General features: G+C 37.1%; 2 protein-coding genes across 2 annotated transcripts; both read left to right on the top strand.

The window, feature by feature from the left end:
* Positions 1 to 229: 229 nt before the first annotated feature.
* Positions 230 to 3,871, top strand: LOC110898454. Its single transcript, XM_022145240.2, has 3 exons — positions 230 to 1,353; positions 1,661 to 2,397; positions 3,535 to 3,871. The coding sequence occupies exons 1-3, from the start codon at positions 766 to 768 to the stop codon at positions 3,728 to 3,730; spliced, it is 1,521 nt and encodes a 506-aa protein (XP_022000932.1). The 5' UTR covers positions 230 to 765; the 3' UTR covers positions 3,731 to 3,871.
* A 5,319-nt stretch (positions 3,872 to 9,190) lies between these two features.
* On the top strand, positions 9,191 to 15,750 carry LOC110901182. Its single transcript, XM_022148026.2, has 8 exons — positions 9,191 to 9,519; positions 9,580 to 9,788; positions 10,167 to 10,470; positions 10,560 to 10,699; positions 12,196 to 12,717; positions 13,413 to 14,157; positions 14,926 to 15,057; positions 15,656 to 15,750. Exons 1-8 carry the CDS (start codon positions 9,198 to 9,200, stop codon positions 15,748 to 15,750), a joined length of 2,469 nt encoding a protein of 822 aa, XP_022003718.2. The 5' UTR covers positions 9,191 to 9,197.
* Positions 15,751 to 18,555: the final 2,805 nt, after the last annotated feature.

The following is an 18,555-nucleotide window of genomic DNA, read 5'->3' as shown; positions in this document are numbered from 1 at the left end:
TGAAGAATAAATAAAACCCATTTGATGTAATCTTTTTTATGGATTTTAGAAAGTGGGAATATAGAAAGAAGAGACAACATACATGAATTGAAGAAGTTGCAGGACAGATGAACATTGGAGGAGAAGATAAGAGAGACGATGACATCTGTGGATTCGTTGCTAATAAAGATCGAAGCTTTTTCTTACTGTAGCAGTGGCCAACGAACGTTGACGAACACAAATGAGCACAAACTAATGTTCATGAACACAAATGGAAACAAACGAACAAAAACAATCGTTCATGAACAAAATATATAATACACTGACACTTACTAGAAACTATTTAATTTGTCAGAATTTTGACATATTTAAATAAATATAAAAACTAAAAACACTAATGAACTATCGAACACAAGCGAACACGTTATAGAACGTTCACGAACATAAACGAACGAAGGCGACCTCTGTTCATGTTTGTTCATTTAACTAAACGAACGATTCTTTTTGTTCGTGTTCGTTTGTTTAATAAACGAACGAACACAAACAAACTTACCGCTGAACGATTCGTGAACTGTTCGCCGAACGTTTGATTCGTTTACGGCCCTAACGGAAACGAATCAAAGCGGGACCCCTGCAAAGAATCACCGATGATTTTGGGCACAACAAGGGAGCCAGGCTGTGTTCCCGCCATAAATTTTCTTCCCGAGATTGTGCTTATTGGGGGAAATTAACCCTAACATTTCGCATTATACTAATTCGATTTACAGATCTTACATAGCGGGCAAGATGAACGGCGACATGGAAGAACTGAGTCGAATCACCGCCGAACAACACCGCGAGTTCATGGCTGCACTAGCTGTCCTCTCTGACCAGGAACTAGCGTACCGTCTCCAACTCGTAGAAGCCATGGCTGCGTCTATTGCTTCTAAACCAACACCTACGATCTCCACTAACGACAGTGACGTGAACCTCCAAACCCTAAACCTTCAGAAACTCGAGACGCAATTTAAAGACCGCCTCATCATTCAATCCGAAACGAAGCGTCCGTACGGCGAGGGTTTTCCATCTTCAAAGAGCGAAAATGATTCAGAGGTATTTAGGGTTTATTTTAAGGGTCTGTTGAGTGACGAGATAGTTAACGGTCCATGTTCTTCAAATAAAACAGTGACAGTGGCGGCGATTGGTGTGGCGATATTCGATTCGACGGATGAGGTGATTTTTGAGTTGAAGAAACCTTTGGATTTGATTGAAGGTGACCGGATTTGCAGGCAGCGTGTGGAGGGGCAGGCGTTGATTGAGGCTTTGAAGGCTGCAGCTGCTTTGGAACTCAAGAGAATTGTAGTGTTTTGTGATTATTATCCGCTGTATCAGTTTGTGAGTTGATTTTCCCTTCTATTAGATTGTATCTATTGGGTTGTGTGTGTGAGTCTGATTACACAACAAATCTGGTACCAATTTACTTTAAACCACATCTCCAATGTGTGAAAACGATAAAACGCTGAGGTGGCGAGCGCGGGGCGTGGAAGCGAAACCACACCCGATAGTCTTATATGAGAGTTGATTCTCCCCTTGATTAGATAATCATGTTGATTGTACTATATGTGGTCATCATACAATGCATTAATATGTGAGTTGACTTCACAGTTCAATGTCTTTATCAACTGTGTGTTGGCAATTTCAGGTTAATGGGCGGTGGCCGCCAAAACAACAAAAGACTAGAGACATTTTGCATCATGTGAATCTCCTTCAGAAAAGTTTCACATACTGTGAGCTAAACCTTATTGCTCTTGAGGACGTCAAATTTGCGTTTAAGCTTGCAAGAGAAGCAATAAGCTCTCAGATAAGTCAAGAAAAGCTTGATAATTGTGTATTATGCTTAGAGGATAAATCTATAGACCAATTCTTGTCAGCTGAAGGTTGTACACACCGATACTGCTATTGTTGCGTGAAGCAACACGTAGAGGTGAAATTGCTTAATGGCGTGTTACCAAAATGCCCTCATGGAGGTTGCAAGAGTGAATTGAAAATAGAAAGTTGTGAGAAGTTCTTGACCCCGAAGTTTACAGAGATGATGAGACAACTGCTGAAAGAAGATTCAATTCCGGTGGCCGAAAAAGTTTATTGTCCTTATCCTAAATGCTCCACATTGATGTCGAAAACTGAAGCTCTTAGGCATCCTAGATCGGTTTATGGATATGGAGCTAGAACATGTTACAAATGTCATGGTAATTTCTGTGTTTATTGCAGGGTTCCATGGCATGAAAATATAACCTGTGATGAGTACAAACGAAGAAACTCAACATCACTTGTGGACGAATCAAAGCTTAAAAATCTGGCTGCAAGGAATATCTGGTGGCAGTGCATAAAATGCGAACATGTAATAGAATTAGCAGCTGGTTGCTATCACATGACATGCAGGTACATTAATTTCTTTGTATGGTGTTTTTGATTTCATGTCTGGAATGCATTTAATTGTGTTTTAAATGTTACGTTTGGTGTTTTTATATGATACTATGTCAAAAGAATATAAAACATCATACCGAAAATTTAAAACACCATGTCTACATAGACTTCTTACACTTTGTGTACGAAACATGCCCTTTTTACAGGAACCCTTACCTTGATTGATATACTAAATCGGACAAAGAGCGACAAAAAATTTCATGGTGTGTGTAGTTAATATCGCGATATAGTGATATATCAGTTATCGGTCCTCTGGTGAGATATCGGTGCAAAATATCGGTCTATCTGTACCAATCGAGAATATTTGACCGATATATCACCGATTTTTCTGATATCAGTACCTTTCTTATTAGTTTCTACCATTCATCTTTCTTCTTATTGCTGCTATTAGTGTTTTAAGTCTTAACTATTAATTGTTAGTGTTTTAAGTCGTAATCAGTTCCTAATTGCTACAGTTGTAGTGTTTTGCAAGCTGCAAAAAGTTAATTTGTTAATAATGGTAACTGATATCTCAAATATCGGTACTTGACCGATATCCGTTTTTTAGCATTAACTGCTTATGTGGCTCTGTCATAGTGCCCTGTCTTCATGGTTGTTCTTTTGTCAGACTTATAAATGATTATAGAGAGTCTAATTAAAGACCATTAAACCTTGTTTAAAGTCCGTTCCCATAAATGCCGGGTATTCGTTACCTATTACCCATCGGGTTTGCGGGTGCCCGATACCCGAAACCTGATTCTAAACTTACGTAAAAAACAGATTTGAAAGATGTTTGCGGGACAATATTGATTTGTGTATCTTTTGCTTTTTGGAATCAAATTTTGAAGTATTTTATTGTTATTTTCCAAACAGTAAACTTGTTAGTTTTCAAATTAACAATATATTTTCTTATTTCCAGATGTTATTGTTATTATAATTTAGAACTAAATACTTTTAATATATAGTTTGAAGGGCAACGAGTTAAAATTACCATACCTGGGGGTTTCTAGGTAGAGACCTTGAATACGGCATTGTTGATACAAACACATTGAATGCATTTCAAAGTTGTAGAGTCATCGATAGTCTCACAGCTTCAGGTTTGTTATTATGCAGATGTGGATATGAATTTTGCTACACGTGTGGAGCGGAATGGAAGAACAAGAAAGCAACATGCAATTGTCCTCTTTGGGATGAAGAATGCATCGTAGGTATCGAGGAAGAAGGCTACAAGTATGATGAATCTAATTATTTTGAGGATGATTTGAAGCATGATGTTGTTCTTTCGGATGAGTATGATAAGTATTGGTAAATTGACTCGATGATTCTAGGGGTGGTTTGTTTATAGTTATGTTAAACCAGCAAGGGATTGGAAGTAAATGGTACTAACATCTATCTATCTAGTTGAAAACAAAAATATTAATGCTAGAAATATCTTACATATTGTGTGAAACTGTTATGTATTTGCCATTCTTGGGTGTGCATATCCTCATCCCTTATTAGACCATGCGTAGTCGTTGGGGTGAATAATTGTCCACTCTAATTGTCCACTCTTAGGCGTTGTGCGTCATGTGACAACCCAGTCAGCAATGAGGCGTTTTTTTTTTAAATAGGTGTAGTGGGGATGTGGGCATTATGTTAAAAAATGGGTGTAAATAAATTTAAATAAAAAAAACATCAAAAAACTTTATTGGACAAGAAAAGGTAGAACATCACTGATTGGCCAAAAACTTTTGAACATGGGCGTGGAAAATACAACACCAAACACCAAAACTTCAAAAAAAAGAAAAACGCCCCGGGGGCCGATCCTGGGCGTGTTTGGGCGTTTTCGAGCATAAGAACGCCCCAAAAAAGAGCCACTACGCACGGTCTTATTACCATTAAATTGAATATAATTTATTATAAAAGTGACTCCTTATTTCGTTTATCCTACCACAAACACCGCTTACTTCACCATATAATACACATGAATACAAGAGTTCTACCTTGGGATGAGAACATGCCAAGTATTTGTATTTTTCAGATTTATACCTGATTATAGATCGAGCCTCATACCCGACTATTAAGACAATTCCATTTTTATTGTGGTTAGATGATTGAAGTTTCATCATGACCTAGTGGTCTAGTGATATTCACAAAAGCAGTGTGAGTTTAAATCCTTACAAATGGAAGGTTGAGTAATACTTATGTCTAAAAAAATGTTGTCAAAAATGAAAGTTTTGTATTGATATGACTGTAAAACTCAGGTCTCTTAAGGAGTACTTGAAAAACTAAACACATACCGATAGAAACTAGGAAATTGTGAGAAACACACGAAACCATTTCCAACCAACTACGAGACACTCTTCTAACAGTACAGTTAATTGCTTATTTTATTGGCGAAATTTGTTTTAGGGAAATTGTATCTAACTTGTGACCTCAATAATTCTACTTCTACCCCTCTTCCTACTTTAATTTATTTAAGTTGTAATTCGTAATGTAATTTACTTACGTATGATACTAATCATCAACTTAAAAAATATCTTTTTGTTGAGAATTTGATAATTATGCTATTTTTGACTCATTTCAACTACAAAACCATTTCATATATTACTATTGTAGTGGAGGGTTCAAATGAGAAGAAATTCTTTGTAAGAAGAAAAAAGAAGAAATTTCAACCAATAGAAATGCTTCATTAGACTTCATTTAATATTTGTACTTAATGTAATTATAAGGGTATATTAGTAAACTTACATACATCATTAATTGGTAGTTTCATCTTTAATAACTAATTATATTAAATTTGTAACTTATTTTTAAGATATATATTTTTCACAAAAAAATAAAAATAAAAATTCATTTATAGTGTAGGATAGATACGAGGCGTGTAGGATAAATTACGAGTTGTGTAGGATAAATTTCAACATGTGTAGGATAAATTTCGAAATGTGTAGGATAACTTTTGATGTGTGTAGGCAAAAATGTTTAGTGTGAAGGATTATAGTCTTAATGACTAATTAATTAGTCAAATATAATAATAAATGAGATGAGAAAAAAATATTTAATGTTTTACAATTGTACCCCTTTATTCTTTTTCTTCTCAATAAAATTTTCTTCTCAAATGACCCTTCCCCTACTATTGTATTACCATTAAGGGAAAACTTCATAGAATAGCAACCGAGTTTTCTCTTTGTTTCACTAAAGTCACCCCATTTTTGTTTTTTGTTTTTCTAAAGTCACTCAACTTTTATTATGTGTTCCAATCATGCGTATTTTACAAGTTTCCAGGTCACCTTGATGATGTGTCAGGTAATATTTTCTTTTTATTTTCTAATTGCTTATTTAGTATAAATATTGATTAAAATAACAACGTCCATTAAAATAAAACCGACCTGATCAAAACCCTAAGGTCGATCAAAATCAATGGCGCAGAGAATCACTCGGCCGAAACCCTCATTAAAGAAATCACAATCGACCCAAACCTTTGGTAGATTCGATTTTGGTTATGGTTCCCCATCCGGTTCTGGCGATTTTGGATTCGAAGTAATCGAAAGGGAAAGGGTTGAGATCCTGTCAAAATTTTAAGTTTGTCTTCATAATTATCAGTTGAAGGTTGATTGTTTGATATAAATGTTTCATAATTGTCTGTATACTGTTGTTTATATGTCAATTCGTATGACTGTGATCAATCACTGTTATTATTTTTTGTTCACTTAATCTAAGATCAGTGTTTATATATTCCCTAATAATTAGAACTGGTTCTTAGGGTGTCGGCAGTGTCCTCGGTGACCCCATGCGGGGAGTGTGCTCACCGTGCGGGTATACCGCCACCAACATATTTTTACCACGCGGTGAGTGTTTGGAGCGGTAAGTGTTCACCGCTTGAGAGAGAGGGGGTGATTGGTTGTTAATGTGGGTCCACCCCTTTTCCACCAATCATATTTTTTTCTTCTTTTTTTTATAAAAAAATAATTGTGTGAGTGAAGTGATGCCAACGTTTGAGTGCAAAATGAGGACTTAAGAGGGGAGTTGACGTGACACGTGCTGATTGGGTGTGTGTAAGAGAGTGGACTCCCCTAAGACCACCCGTAGTGGGGCGGTATTTTTAAAAAAAATGAAAAAAAAAACGCCCCAAAACGCCCCCCTCCCACTACACCCGGCGTTATAGGGCGTCTTTTTTGAAAAAAAATTTGATGTTAGCGTTTTAATTATAACGCTGAAAGTCCACTGCATGTGGCCACATGGTGGGGTCCAAGGTTTTGACTAGCCAATAAGAATCTAGGTTGCCTTTTTTTTATTTGTTTAATGATTGGAAGGGGCATTATTCCTACTACGCCACTTTTGCAATAACGCCCCATGCTGACTGGGATGACACGTGTCGAATAATGCCTCATGGTGGGGGCATTATTTTGTTTAACCACTACGGGTGGTCTAAGAGAGGAGTACCCCTCTCACCCTTAGATATTTTTACGATGAGTTGGAAATGTAACTTCAAAGCTTTTGCATCTATGGAGGGTAAATATATGGTTTAATTTTTTTAAAGCTTTCTACAATCTATAGTGCTTATAAATTTCATAAATTCAGAAAAGGTTCCTGGAGATACACTGTGTTACACGGTTATGGGAATGGATGATGATTAAATTTTATGATTGGATAAATAAATAGATTTTGATTTTAAATAATAAAAATACTATTTTTTAGACTTAAATAAATAAAAAATAAATTCTCTTCTATTTTTTAAAGTGTCGTGTTTTAATTAAAAAAAATAATTTAAAAGCCAAATTTAATATATATAATGCACACAGACATTAGGAGATAAAATAAAAGGTTTTAATATGCCACGTCATCACGGTAACACCTGCTAATTGCGTAAGATTAGAACAGTACATCAAACTTGAGTGACTTTAGAGAGACAAAAAAAATTTTAGTGAGTTAATTAAAACAGTTGACAAACTTGATTACATTTCTATAAAGTTACCCCATTATTTTATGATTTTCTCGCCTCATTTCCAAACTTATTTTATATTAATTAAATAAATAAATGAATAATGAGCTAATAATAAATTTTATCCTACTTTAAATTTCGAATACCATTCTTCCATTTTTCTAATAAAATATTATCCTAAATTTTAAATTGTTAATTTAAATTATTTTTAAATAAAACAAATTATTTATCACGAAAACATATATTAAATATTTTTATTTTCACTATACAAAATTACATTTACTCGACCCGTGTAATACATGAGGTATTTTAAGATATAACTTTTTATTATTTGATATATTAAATTAGATTTATTAATTCGTACAATACACGGGGGTTTTTAAGGATGTCTATTTTTTTATTACTTAGTATAAAAAATTACAATTTTTCAAACCGTGTAATGCGCATATTTTTAAAGATGTAACGTTTTTATTATTTGTTATACAAAATTACATTTATTCAACCCGTGTAATAAATGAGGTTTTTTAAAGATGTATTATTCTATTATTTATTCAACCCGTAAAATGTGTGAAGGGGTATGGTCCCAGATATCGCGTTAGCATGACCGCGAGTGACCATTACCCTTATCAAAACCCTCACTACCTAAAGACTTATCTGTGTCCGTGCGGGCACGTGCGAACACAGAGGTCGAATCCAATCTGCCCAATGATGGAAGAGGACTTACCTGGAGTATGAGAACGGTATAACAATGCGGCGTGGCACCGCATCTAGTGTATGAAAACGGTGTACACATAGCGATGCGGCTTAGCACCGCATCCTGTGAACACTTCTATCAATACAAGGGATCTGGATGATAACAACAGTCACCACAAATGGCGATGCGGCCCGGCACCGCATCCCACAGTCTTTGCCAGAAGGACAACGCGGGATCAACGGCAGTTACCGCAGGTAGCGATGCGGCGCGACACCGCATCCTGCCCACAAGGCAAATGGGACTGACAGTACAAAGCAAGTGACACCAATGACAGTCGCCTGTCAGGCCATACGTAAGCGACAGACTCACACTGCAGTAGGACGTGGCTTCACCTTCACAACCGACAAGCCTGACACACCTGCATAAGGGCTGCACGTCGTCAGTTCGTCCAGTCATCTTCACCTTCAGTCCTCGGCTATAAATACCAACCCCAAACCAGGTTTGAGGTATCTCTACACAACTCTCTCATTATTACTACTATCATACTTTGCTTCCCAAGCAAATTACTGATTCTCACGCCGGAGAGTGGTAACAAGGAGCACCCCCACCCCATCCTCCTTGTTACGAGTCACGGTTTGTTTCCTTGTGCAGGAGATCAACCGGCGGACGATCCAGCCAGCGATCCTCGAGAGGAAGGGATTAACCCTTCTTGACGAGATCAGTGTGTTAACCTTGCCCGGTTAACCATTGTTTCATCAATATGGTTCTTATATATATAACTTTTTATTATTTAATATGTAAAATTATATTTACTCAACCCGTGCAACAAATGGGGTTTTTAAAAATATATTATTTTATTATTTAGTATATATAAAATTTATATATTTAACCCGTGTAATACACGAGTTAATAACCTAGTGTATACATATTTCCCAATCTCTAAACCAAGTATCTAATTTTTTTTTGTTTATGTTTCCAAACCATTTTTAAATGTAAGAAATTAATAATGCGGTATGAGCAGGAAAAGTCACCCCGCTCCCGAGGCTGTGTTCCCGCCACTACTACCCAATATGCTTCCCGAGATTATGCTTATTGGTGGAAATTATTATAACCCTAACAATTTGCATTATTAATCTTACAACTCACTCGATGAACATCAACATGGAAGAACTGAGCCGAATCGCCACCGAACAACACCGCGAGTTCATGGCGGCAGCAGCCATCGAGTCCGACCTTCAACTAGCGTACCGTCTCCAACTCCAAGAAGCCATGGCTGCATCTCTCACTATTCAACCTCCGCAACCAATACCAAACCTCCAAACCCTAGAGATTGATAAACTCCAGAACGAACTTAAACACCGATTAGTTATTGAAACCGAAACCAAAAACATAAGGAAGAGTCCTCCTTATGGGGAGGGGTCTTCATCTTCTTCTTTGAAAAGCGAAGATGATGAAGAGGTATATATGGTTTACTTTAAGGGTTTATGAAGTGAGGAGAGGGTTTATGGGCCTAGTTCTTCAAATAATTCGTCGTATAAAACAGTGACAGTGGCGGGGATGGGTGCGGAGATATGCGATTCGACGGATGAAGGTATTTATGAGATGAAGAAGCCTTTGAAGTTGATTGAAGGTGAGCCGATATCCAGGCCGTGTGTGGAGGGGCAGGCGTTGGTTGAGACTTTGAAGGGTGCAGCCGCTTTGGGACTAAAGAGAATTCAAGTGTTTTGTGATTTTTATCTGCTGTATGAATTTGTGAGTTGATTTTTCCCTCTGTTAGATATCATGTTGATTGATTGTGATTATCACACATTGCGTTTATCAAAATTTATCTTTTTATCATACACAAATTTATCAAAATTTTGTATATAATTGTTCAAACTTGTTAATTGGATTGGACTAATAAGTATAATTTTTCAAATGCTTCAAATATTTTGATTGATTTTGACCAAAATTTGACCGTCTTTGATCGATCACCTATTTTAGGCCCGACTAGGTGAAATTTTGTTTGTATACTACCGATTACTGATTAATCGGCGATTAATACCGATTTTTACAACACTGCTGGGATGGTGGAATGTAGGTAAGCCTTACATATCTACACTGCTGATATGTTTGTGTTGGCAATTTCAGGTTACTGGGAAATTGCTTCCGGACCAGCAAAAGTATATAGACATTATGGATCAAGTGAATCTTCTTCGGAAAAGTTTCACATACTGTGAGTTCTCTCTTATCTTACGTGATGATGTCAAACATGTGTTTAGGCTTGCAAGAGAAGCAATAAATTCCCAGATAAGCAAGCTTGAAACCAAAACGAAGAGTCCTTACAAAGAGGGTTCTTCTTCTTCTTCTTCCTCGATGAGCGAAGAAGATGATGGAGAGGTATATAGGATTCATTTTAAGGGTTTGTGGAGTGATGAGAGGGTTTATGGTCCTGGTTCTTCCAATAATTCTTCATATAAGATAGTGACATTGGCGGGGGTTGGTTCTGCGATATATGATTCGACGGATGAGGTTATTTATGAGATGAAGAAGCCTTTGAAGTTGAACGGGTTTCCAGGCCGTGTGTGGAGGGGCAGGCGTTGGTTGCGACTTTGAAGGGTGCAGCTGCTTTGGGACTGCAGAGGATTGAAGTGTTTGTTGATTTTTATCTGCTTTATGAATTTGTGAGTTGATTCTCCCCTCTATTAGATAACCATGTTGCTTTATTAATATGTATCTTTGTATTAACTTTCTATTGTGGCAACTTGACTACTACAACAACAATCATACCCTATAAAATTCCACCCATAGCAAAACTACTAATGGGTCTGGGGGCATGATTGTAAAGTCGCTAAGCTCTAGTCGGACAGTATGGTACCGACTAGCGGTTCATTGGGATTAATAGGGATTAATCGATCGGATTGGATTAATAAGTATAATTTTTAAAACGCTGCAAAGATTTTGATCGATTTTGACCAAAATTTGACCGCGTTTGATCGATTACCTATTTTAGGTACGACTAGGTGAAGTTATATCCGTAAACTACCGATTACTCATTATCAGCGACTAATCCCGATTTTTATAACACTGCTAGGGATGGTGGGATGTAGGTAAGCCTTACATCTATCCTAACTCCTAAGGAACAGAAATTTTGCTTCGAGTGAGACCTCCAACTCCAAAGTCATATTTACTATTATACTAAAACAAATGGTTGGAGCCACGTAAAGGACAAAAAGTCACCCTAAACTTTCTGAATTGATAAAAACAACCCCTAGGCTTTAGAAAACTTTTTATAAACTATATAAATTGTTAATTCACCCCTTTGAGTTCTAGGATTTTATCCCCTATATTTTCATTCTTAGCTTAAAATAAATAAAAATTAAAAACTATTCTCACGTGGTTATTTTTATTAACGTGCAGTATAAATTCACATTTCGGCGTATTTTTTTTTTGGAAATGAATCGGGTGATATGCGTCTTCATGCTTATTTTATGTATGTTTTAGGTTGGTCTACATTTTGATATTTAATGTGTGTCGGTACAAATTCACGTTCCAACGTAAGCTATATAAATTCATGTTTGGACATAATATTTTTTCGGAAACGAGTCTACACTTTGATATTTTAATGTACGTGTCGGTTTTTATGCTAATTTTTGCCTACGTTTTTTGTTGGTCTACATTTTGACGTAAACTGTGTTAAAAAACAAGTCAGGTCAAATATAACACGTATTTATTAGACGGTATAAATTCTAGTTATTGTACGTTTTGATGCCACTAAGTCTTGATACAAAGGTAAGGGTGGTGTAGTGGTTAGGTGGAACCCTCACTAACAAACCAACTCGGGTTCAAATTCGTTTCTTTTGTGACTGTAATGCTTTTGATCGGATACGTTAAAACAACTAAGGCGTCGCCGCCGCAACACGCGGCCTATGGCAACAATCTAGTTTATACATAAAAGTCAAATTAAAGCATATGTAGCTACTCAAAACTCTACAAAGAAGAATAACATAGACTGCAAGAAAACATCCTTAGTAAACTAACTATAGCACTAGCAGGAAATTGGTGAACACGTATAATAGCGACAAATAACACATCATATAGACACACAAACAAACGATAACATGTAAAAACTACCAAAATAAATTAAAAAGACTAATCAACTTCGTGTTGGCAATTTCAGGTTAGTGGGAAGTTGTTGCCAAACCAGCAAAAGTGTATAGACATTATGGATCAAGTGAATCTCCTTCGGAAACGTTTCACATACTGTGAGTTTTCCCTTACTTCTCGTGACGACGTCAAATATGTGTTTTGCCTTGCAAGAGATGCAATAAATTCCCAGATAAGCAAGCTTGAAACCAAAACGAAGAGTCCTTACGGAGAGGGATCTTCATATTCTTCGGAGAGCGAAGATGAGGGAGAGGTATATAGGGTTTATTTTAAGGGTTTGTGGAATGAAGAGAGAGTTTATGGTTCTAGTTCTTCATATAAAACAGTGACAGTGGCGGCGATGGGTGCGGCAATATGCGATTCGTCGGATGAGATTATTCATCAGTTGAAGACGCCTTTGGATTTGATTGAAGGTGAGCCGATTTCCAGGCCGTATGTGGAGGGGCAGGCATTGATTGTGGCTTTGCAGGGTGCAGCTACTTACAAGCTCAAGAGAATTGAAGTGTTTTGTGATTATTATCTGTTGTATCAATATGTGAGTTGATTTTCTCCTTTGTTAGATAATCATGTTTGATTGTGATCATCATACAATGTATTAGTATTTATCTCCGTATCAACTTAGTGTTGTGGCAAGTTGACTACAAGAACAACAACCACACCCAGTAGAATCCCATTCCCACCCATAGCCAAGCTATTATTGGGTCTCGGGAGCATAGATGTAAAAATTGTTAGGTACTACTCCGATGGTGTGGTAACGTCCATAGGGGTGTAAACGAGCCGAGCCGGGCCGAGCCCGACTAGGCTCGAGCTCGGCTCGTCATGTTTTTATGAAGCTCGAGCTCGGCTTGATTCGAGCCTACGTTTCTGAGCTCGAGCTCGGCTCGTGAGTTAAAACCAAAGCTCAAGCTCGGCTCGAGCAATTTTGAGAACAACCTTAAACGAGCTAAAAGCTCGGCTCAACCTTGCCTCATTATCACTTAAATGAGCCAAAGCTCGGCCTGAGCTAGGCTCGCCAATGTTATCAGCATTGTTATTATATAATATATAAAAAAAAATTAAAATTTTGTTTTAGGCTCGTTTAGGCTCGCGAGCCTAAACGAGCTTTGTATTCCAGGCTCGTTGGGCTCGTTAAAGCTCGGCTCGTTCGAGTTTTTAACCAAGCCGATAACGAGTAGCTCTCGAGCCTAAATAATTTACAAAGAGTAATCAATTTCGTGTTGGCAATTTCAGGTTAGCGGGGAGTTGCTGCCAAATGAACAACAGACTATAGACATTCTGGATCATGTGAATCTCCTTCGGAAAAGTTTCACATACTGTGAGCTCTCCCTTATTGCTCGTTATGATGTCAAATATGTGTTTAGGCTTGCAAAAGAAGCAATACGTTCCCAGACAAGAAAGGCAGTATCAACTCTAGGAAATTTTGGTACTTGTGTGATATGCTTAGATGATATATCTATAGACCAATTCATGTCAATTGGTTGTACACACCGATATTGCTATTCTTGTATGAAGCAACATGTAGAGGTGAAATTGCTTAATGGTATGTTACCAAAATGCCCTCATGAAGACTGTGGGGTTGAACTGAGAATTGAAAGTTGTGAGAAGTTCTTGGACCCGAGGTTTACTGAGATGATGAGACAACGGCTGAAAGAAGATTCAATTCCGGTGACGGAAAAAGTTTATTGTCCTAATCCTAGATGCTCCACGTTAATGTCAACAAAGGAAGCTCTTAGGAATCTTGTATTGGTTTATGGATTTGGAGCTAGAACATGTTATAATTGTCATGGAAATTTCTGCGTATATTGCAGGGTTCCGTGGCATGAAAATATAACATGTGAAGAGTACAAAAGAAGAAACCCAACACCACTTGTGGAAGAATCAAAGCTCAAAAGTCTGGCAGCAAGGAATTTGTGGCGGCAGTGCATAAAATGCAAACATATGATAGAATTAGCCGCTGGTTGCTATCACATGACATGTAGGTACATTATTTTCACCAGCTTTGTATATTTGTGGTGTCGTGTCTTATTGGTATGCTATGTCTTTTGATGAAATAATAATGACTAAATTATTAGAATGAACTAAGAGCGACGAAAATTTACGTCATTTAAGTCGTCATTAAGTGTGTGGCTATGTTATCATTCCCTGCCTTCATGCTTGTGTTTTTCAGACTTATACCTGATTATAAATCGAGTCTAATTCAGACTTATATCTGATCCCATACATGTTAGTTCTTAAAGTAACAATGCATAAGATCGGCAGTGGCGGACCCAGGAATTATTTTCTGGGGGTGCGAACGAAGGGTTCAACCAAATTTTCAAGGGGTGCAGTCGGGATTTTTACCTCGAAAATACACTAAAAATCTTTTTTCAAGGGGGGCGCCCGCCCACCCACACCAATGCTTGGGTCCGCCCTTGAAGATCGGTATACAATGCCTCCCATCCTTAAGTATCTATTCTAGCTAACCTAACTGAACTAGCAACCTACCAGTTATCTGATTACTAGCTAACCTAACTGTAGCAGGTGGCTGGCATGGCTTTCTTCTAATATGATGACCATTAAAGACATGTTCTCTGGCTTCATTTTCAACCCTTTTAAACATTTTAACAGTGAAATTATCCTTAACTAGTCCATATATATCACCAACTTACCAAACCATGCTTACTTGTTCTCTAGGCTTCATACTAAACTCCAATAATTTGGATTTCTGTTTGTGCCGTAAATGCACCATTGCCTTCATCTTTAGATTCCTATGGACATTATGGTCTTCTTTCTCCTATCTTTGCTGGCACGGCTTCTTCCTCCGATCTCGCTGTCACAGTTTCTTTATATGATTTTTGCCGAAAACTGCCTATTTTTGGTTTGAATATGGAACAAGGTAAGTCTTCAAATTGGTACCAAAAAGTAACCGGTCCGGTACGGTACCGTTCGGTACCGGTATTTACCGGTTTTCACCCTCAAATACCGGTACCGAACCGGTACCGGCGTACCGAATCGGGTATATTCGATACCGGTACCGGTACCGGTACCCACTTTTGGGGATTTTCGGTGCCGGTTCGGTGAGCTCATCCCTAATTTGGTATAATGGTTTACCCAACACAAGCAATTTGGAAGGATTTAAAATGAAGGAAAATTACTTAAGTTTACCTTCTATTTCTCTCCATTTCCTTCCTTAAAAAAAACTCTGAAACACGACTTTTTTTTTAAATCCCTCTGAATCCTTTCTTTTCCTTTGTTAAATGAAACTCGGGAACACAGCGTAAGTATCTATTTTAGCCAACCCCCGTACCTCTAACTAGCGACCAGCCTGTTATTTGATTACAAGTTCCCTATTAGCCTTTCTATTATTACAGTTGTCATAAAACTCCGTGTACCTCTAATTTGTATCGTAACATAAACTCATTGAATAAATGAATGAATTTCAACGCTGTAGAGTCATCAATGGTGTTAAAGCTTTAGGTTTGTTTATTATGCAGATGTGGATATGAATTTTGCTACACGTGTGGAGAAGAATGGAAGAACAAGAAGGCAACATGCAAGTGTCCTCTTTGGGATGAAGAAAACATCATAGATACCTAGGAAGAAGACTACGAGGATGATGATTTTAATGATTTTGAGGATGAGGATGTGTATGATGATTTGAGGCATGATGTTCTTTTGGGAGAGTATGATAAGTTTTGGTAATTGATTCTCGATCTAGTGGTGTTTTGTTTATAATCATGTCATACAAACATCCCATCATTTTGGATTTTGAGGATGAGGATGTTTAGTTTGATTTGACGCATGATGTTGTTCTTTTTGACGATTATGATAAGTTTTGGTAAATTGATTCTTCAGGGGTGTTTTGTTTATAATTATGTCAAACAAACATCCTGTCATTTTGATTGGATGTAGATGATACATGTATCTAAACAATGCCATTTTAAAAAATATATATATAGTTTGAAATAAAAGTATTAATCTTAAAAATGACATTGTGTGGAACTATAATGCGACTTTGCCATTGTCGGGTGCAATGCTTAACTTGGTCATTTACATGAACAACCTATACAAATTGACATTATTTAAACAAAAATATAGAAAATAAAGTTAGACTAAAATATATCTTCCCTTAATTCGCTTATCCTACCATCTAACACCATGTATTTCACCATAAAATACGCATGAATACAAGAGTTCTAACTAGGAACGAGAATTTGCCGAGTATTTGTAATTTTTAGATTCGAGTCTATGATATGATTCAAAAGGTTGTTAGGCCACCCGTAGTGAGGCTTTATATCACGCCGGCAACATCGATGGCGCCCCATAGTGCCCGGTAACACCAATACTGCCGGCGCTATGGGTTGAATACTTTGTCTTCTCGAGAGATGGATAGCGGCGTGAGGGGGAGTATTTAAAAAATCCAACCATTACCAACTCACACACACATATATATACATACATATATATATATATATATATATATATATATATATATATATATATATATATATATATATATATATATAACCCCACTACACCCTCTTGTGATATAGAGCCCCATAAAGCCCTTCTCTTATGCGTTTCGTCACTTGTCGCATAACGCCCCCCCCCCCCCCCTAAAGGGGCTTTATGACTACACAGTCTTAGGAGTTAGTTGGGAAGTTAGGGAGGTTAATTGTACAATTGTAATAGTCGAAGGGTGAGTTGTGTCATATTGTAATTTGTTTGAATAGTTGTTATATGGCAGTTAGAGCTAACCAATTAGGTTACGCTTATTTGGGGATAACTCTCTCTCTCTCTCTCTCTTCTCTCTTAAAAAATCGAGCTATCCTTGGTATCGGAGCAGTTCAATCCATTGGACACTCTTGAAATTCAATCAATCATCCACGTAACTTCACATTCAAATCAATCAGTTCGGCTTCGGTTCGTTTTAAGGGTGTGGGGGGCACTCCTCTAAGGGGGGAGTGACCTTTCTTATACACACCCAATCAGCACGCGCCACGTCAACTCTTCTCTTAAGTCCCTATTTTGCACTCAAACGTTGACATCACTCCACTCACACAATTATTTTTTTATAAAAAAAGAAGAAAAAAATATGATTGGTGGAAAAATGGTGGACCCACATTAACAACCAATCACCCCCTCTCTCCTCTCTCTCAATCGGTGAGCACACACCAAGCTTCCCACTCCCCGCGCGGTAAAGTTTGGATGGTGGCGGTGTACCCGCACGACAACTGAAGTCACCGCATGTGCCCCGTGCACCCTAATTTACTGAAATTGAACACTTGTTCGTTCATTTTCATTCTGATTTCATGTTAATTTTAGAATTAATCATCGATTCGGTTAATTCACTTCAGTCTGAATCATTATCTGATTAATATGTTTAGTTTAAATATAGAAAAAAAAATAGTAAAAAATGAATTTGAATGTGGATTTATTAATGTTTGATTTAATTACTGTTTTCGTCCCTGTGGTTTGTCAAAAATCACTATTTCAGTCCATTAGTTTAAAAATTGCGATTTTAGTCTCTGTAGTTTCACTTTTGTAACCATTTCAATCCACCTCCGTTAACCCCATCCATTTATTCTGTTAAGTACATGTGAATTGACCATAATGCCCATATTAATAAAAAAACAAAAAGATATCTAAATGAGTTAATTACTGTTTTCGTCCCTGTGGTTTGTCAAAAATCACTATTTCAGTCCATTAGTTTAAAAATTGTGATTTTAGTCCCTGTGGTTTCACTTTCGTAACTATTTCAGTCCAGTCTCCGGCATCAAAACCCACCCTCTTAATGTCCGGCGACCCATTACCCCACCCCAATTAATATCTTTCTAGCAGCATCAATTAACATAATAACTTTGAAAAATAATGCTTACATGGACATTTTCTAATTCTAAAATCCAAAATTAAAATTTTGGAACCATATATGTAAAAATAGTGCCAGACTTCTACTTCTACTGAAGCCATGGTGGGTCGAACCCTACAATCCAATTTAAGTCCATATGTCATACAACAATAAAATCATATAAGTACAAGGGGAATTTAGGTATTTCATTAAAAACTTAACGGTAAAATAGACGATGTTAGGAGACTGGACTGAAATGGTTACGAAAGTGAAACCATAGGGACTGAAATAGTGATTTTTGACAAACCACAGGGACGAAAACAATAATTACTCATTTAGATATCTTTTTGTTTTTTATTAATGAGGGCATTATGGTCAATTCACGTGTACTTAACCGAATAAAGGGGTTGGGTTAACGGAGGTGGACTGAAATAGTTACGAAAGTAAAACAACAGGGACTGAAATCGCAATTTTTAAACTAATAGACTGAAATAGTGATTTTTGACAAACCACAGGGACGAAAACAGTAATTAACTCTTAATGTTT

The sequence above is a fragment of the Helianthus annuus genome, chromosome 13 (genome assembly GCF_002127325.2).
Source record: "Helianthus annuus cultivar XRQ/B chromosome 13, HanXRQr2.0-SUNRISE, whole genome shotgun sequence".
In the NCBI taxonomy this organism is placed as follows: domain Eukaryota; kingdom Viridiplantae; phylum Streptophyta; class Magnoliopsida; order Asterales; family Asteraceae; genus Helianthus; species Helianthus annuus.
This window is presented reverse-complemented; position numbering and strand designations above follow the sequence as displayed.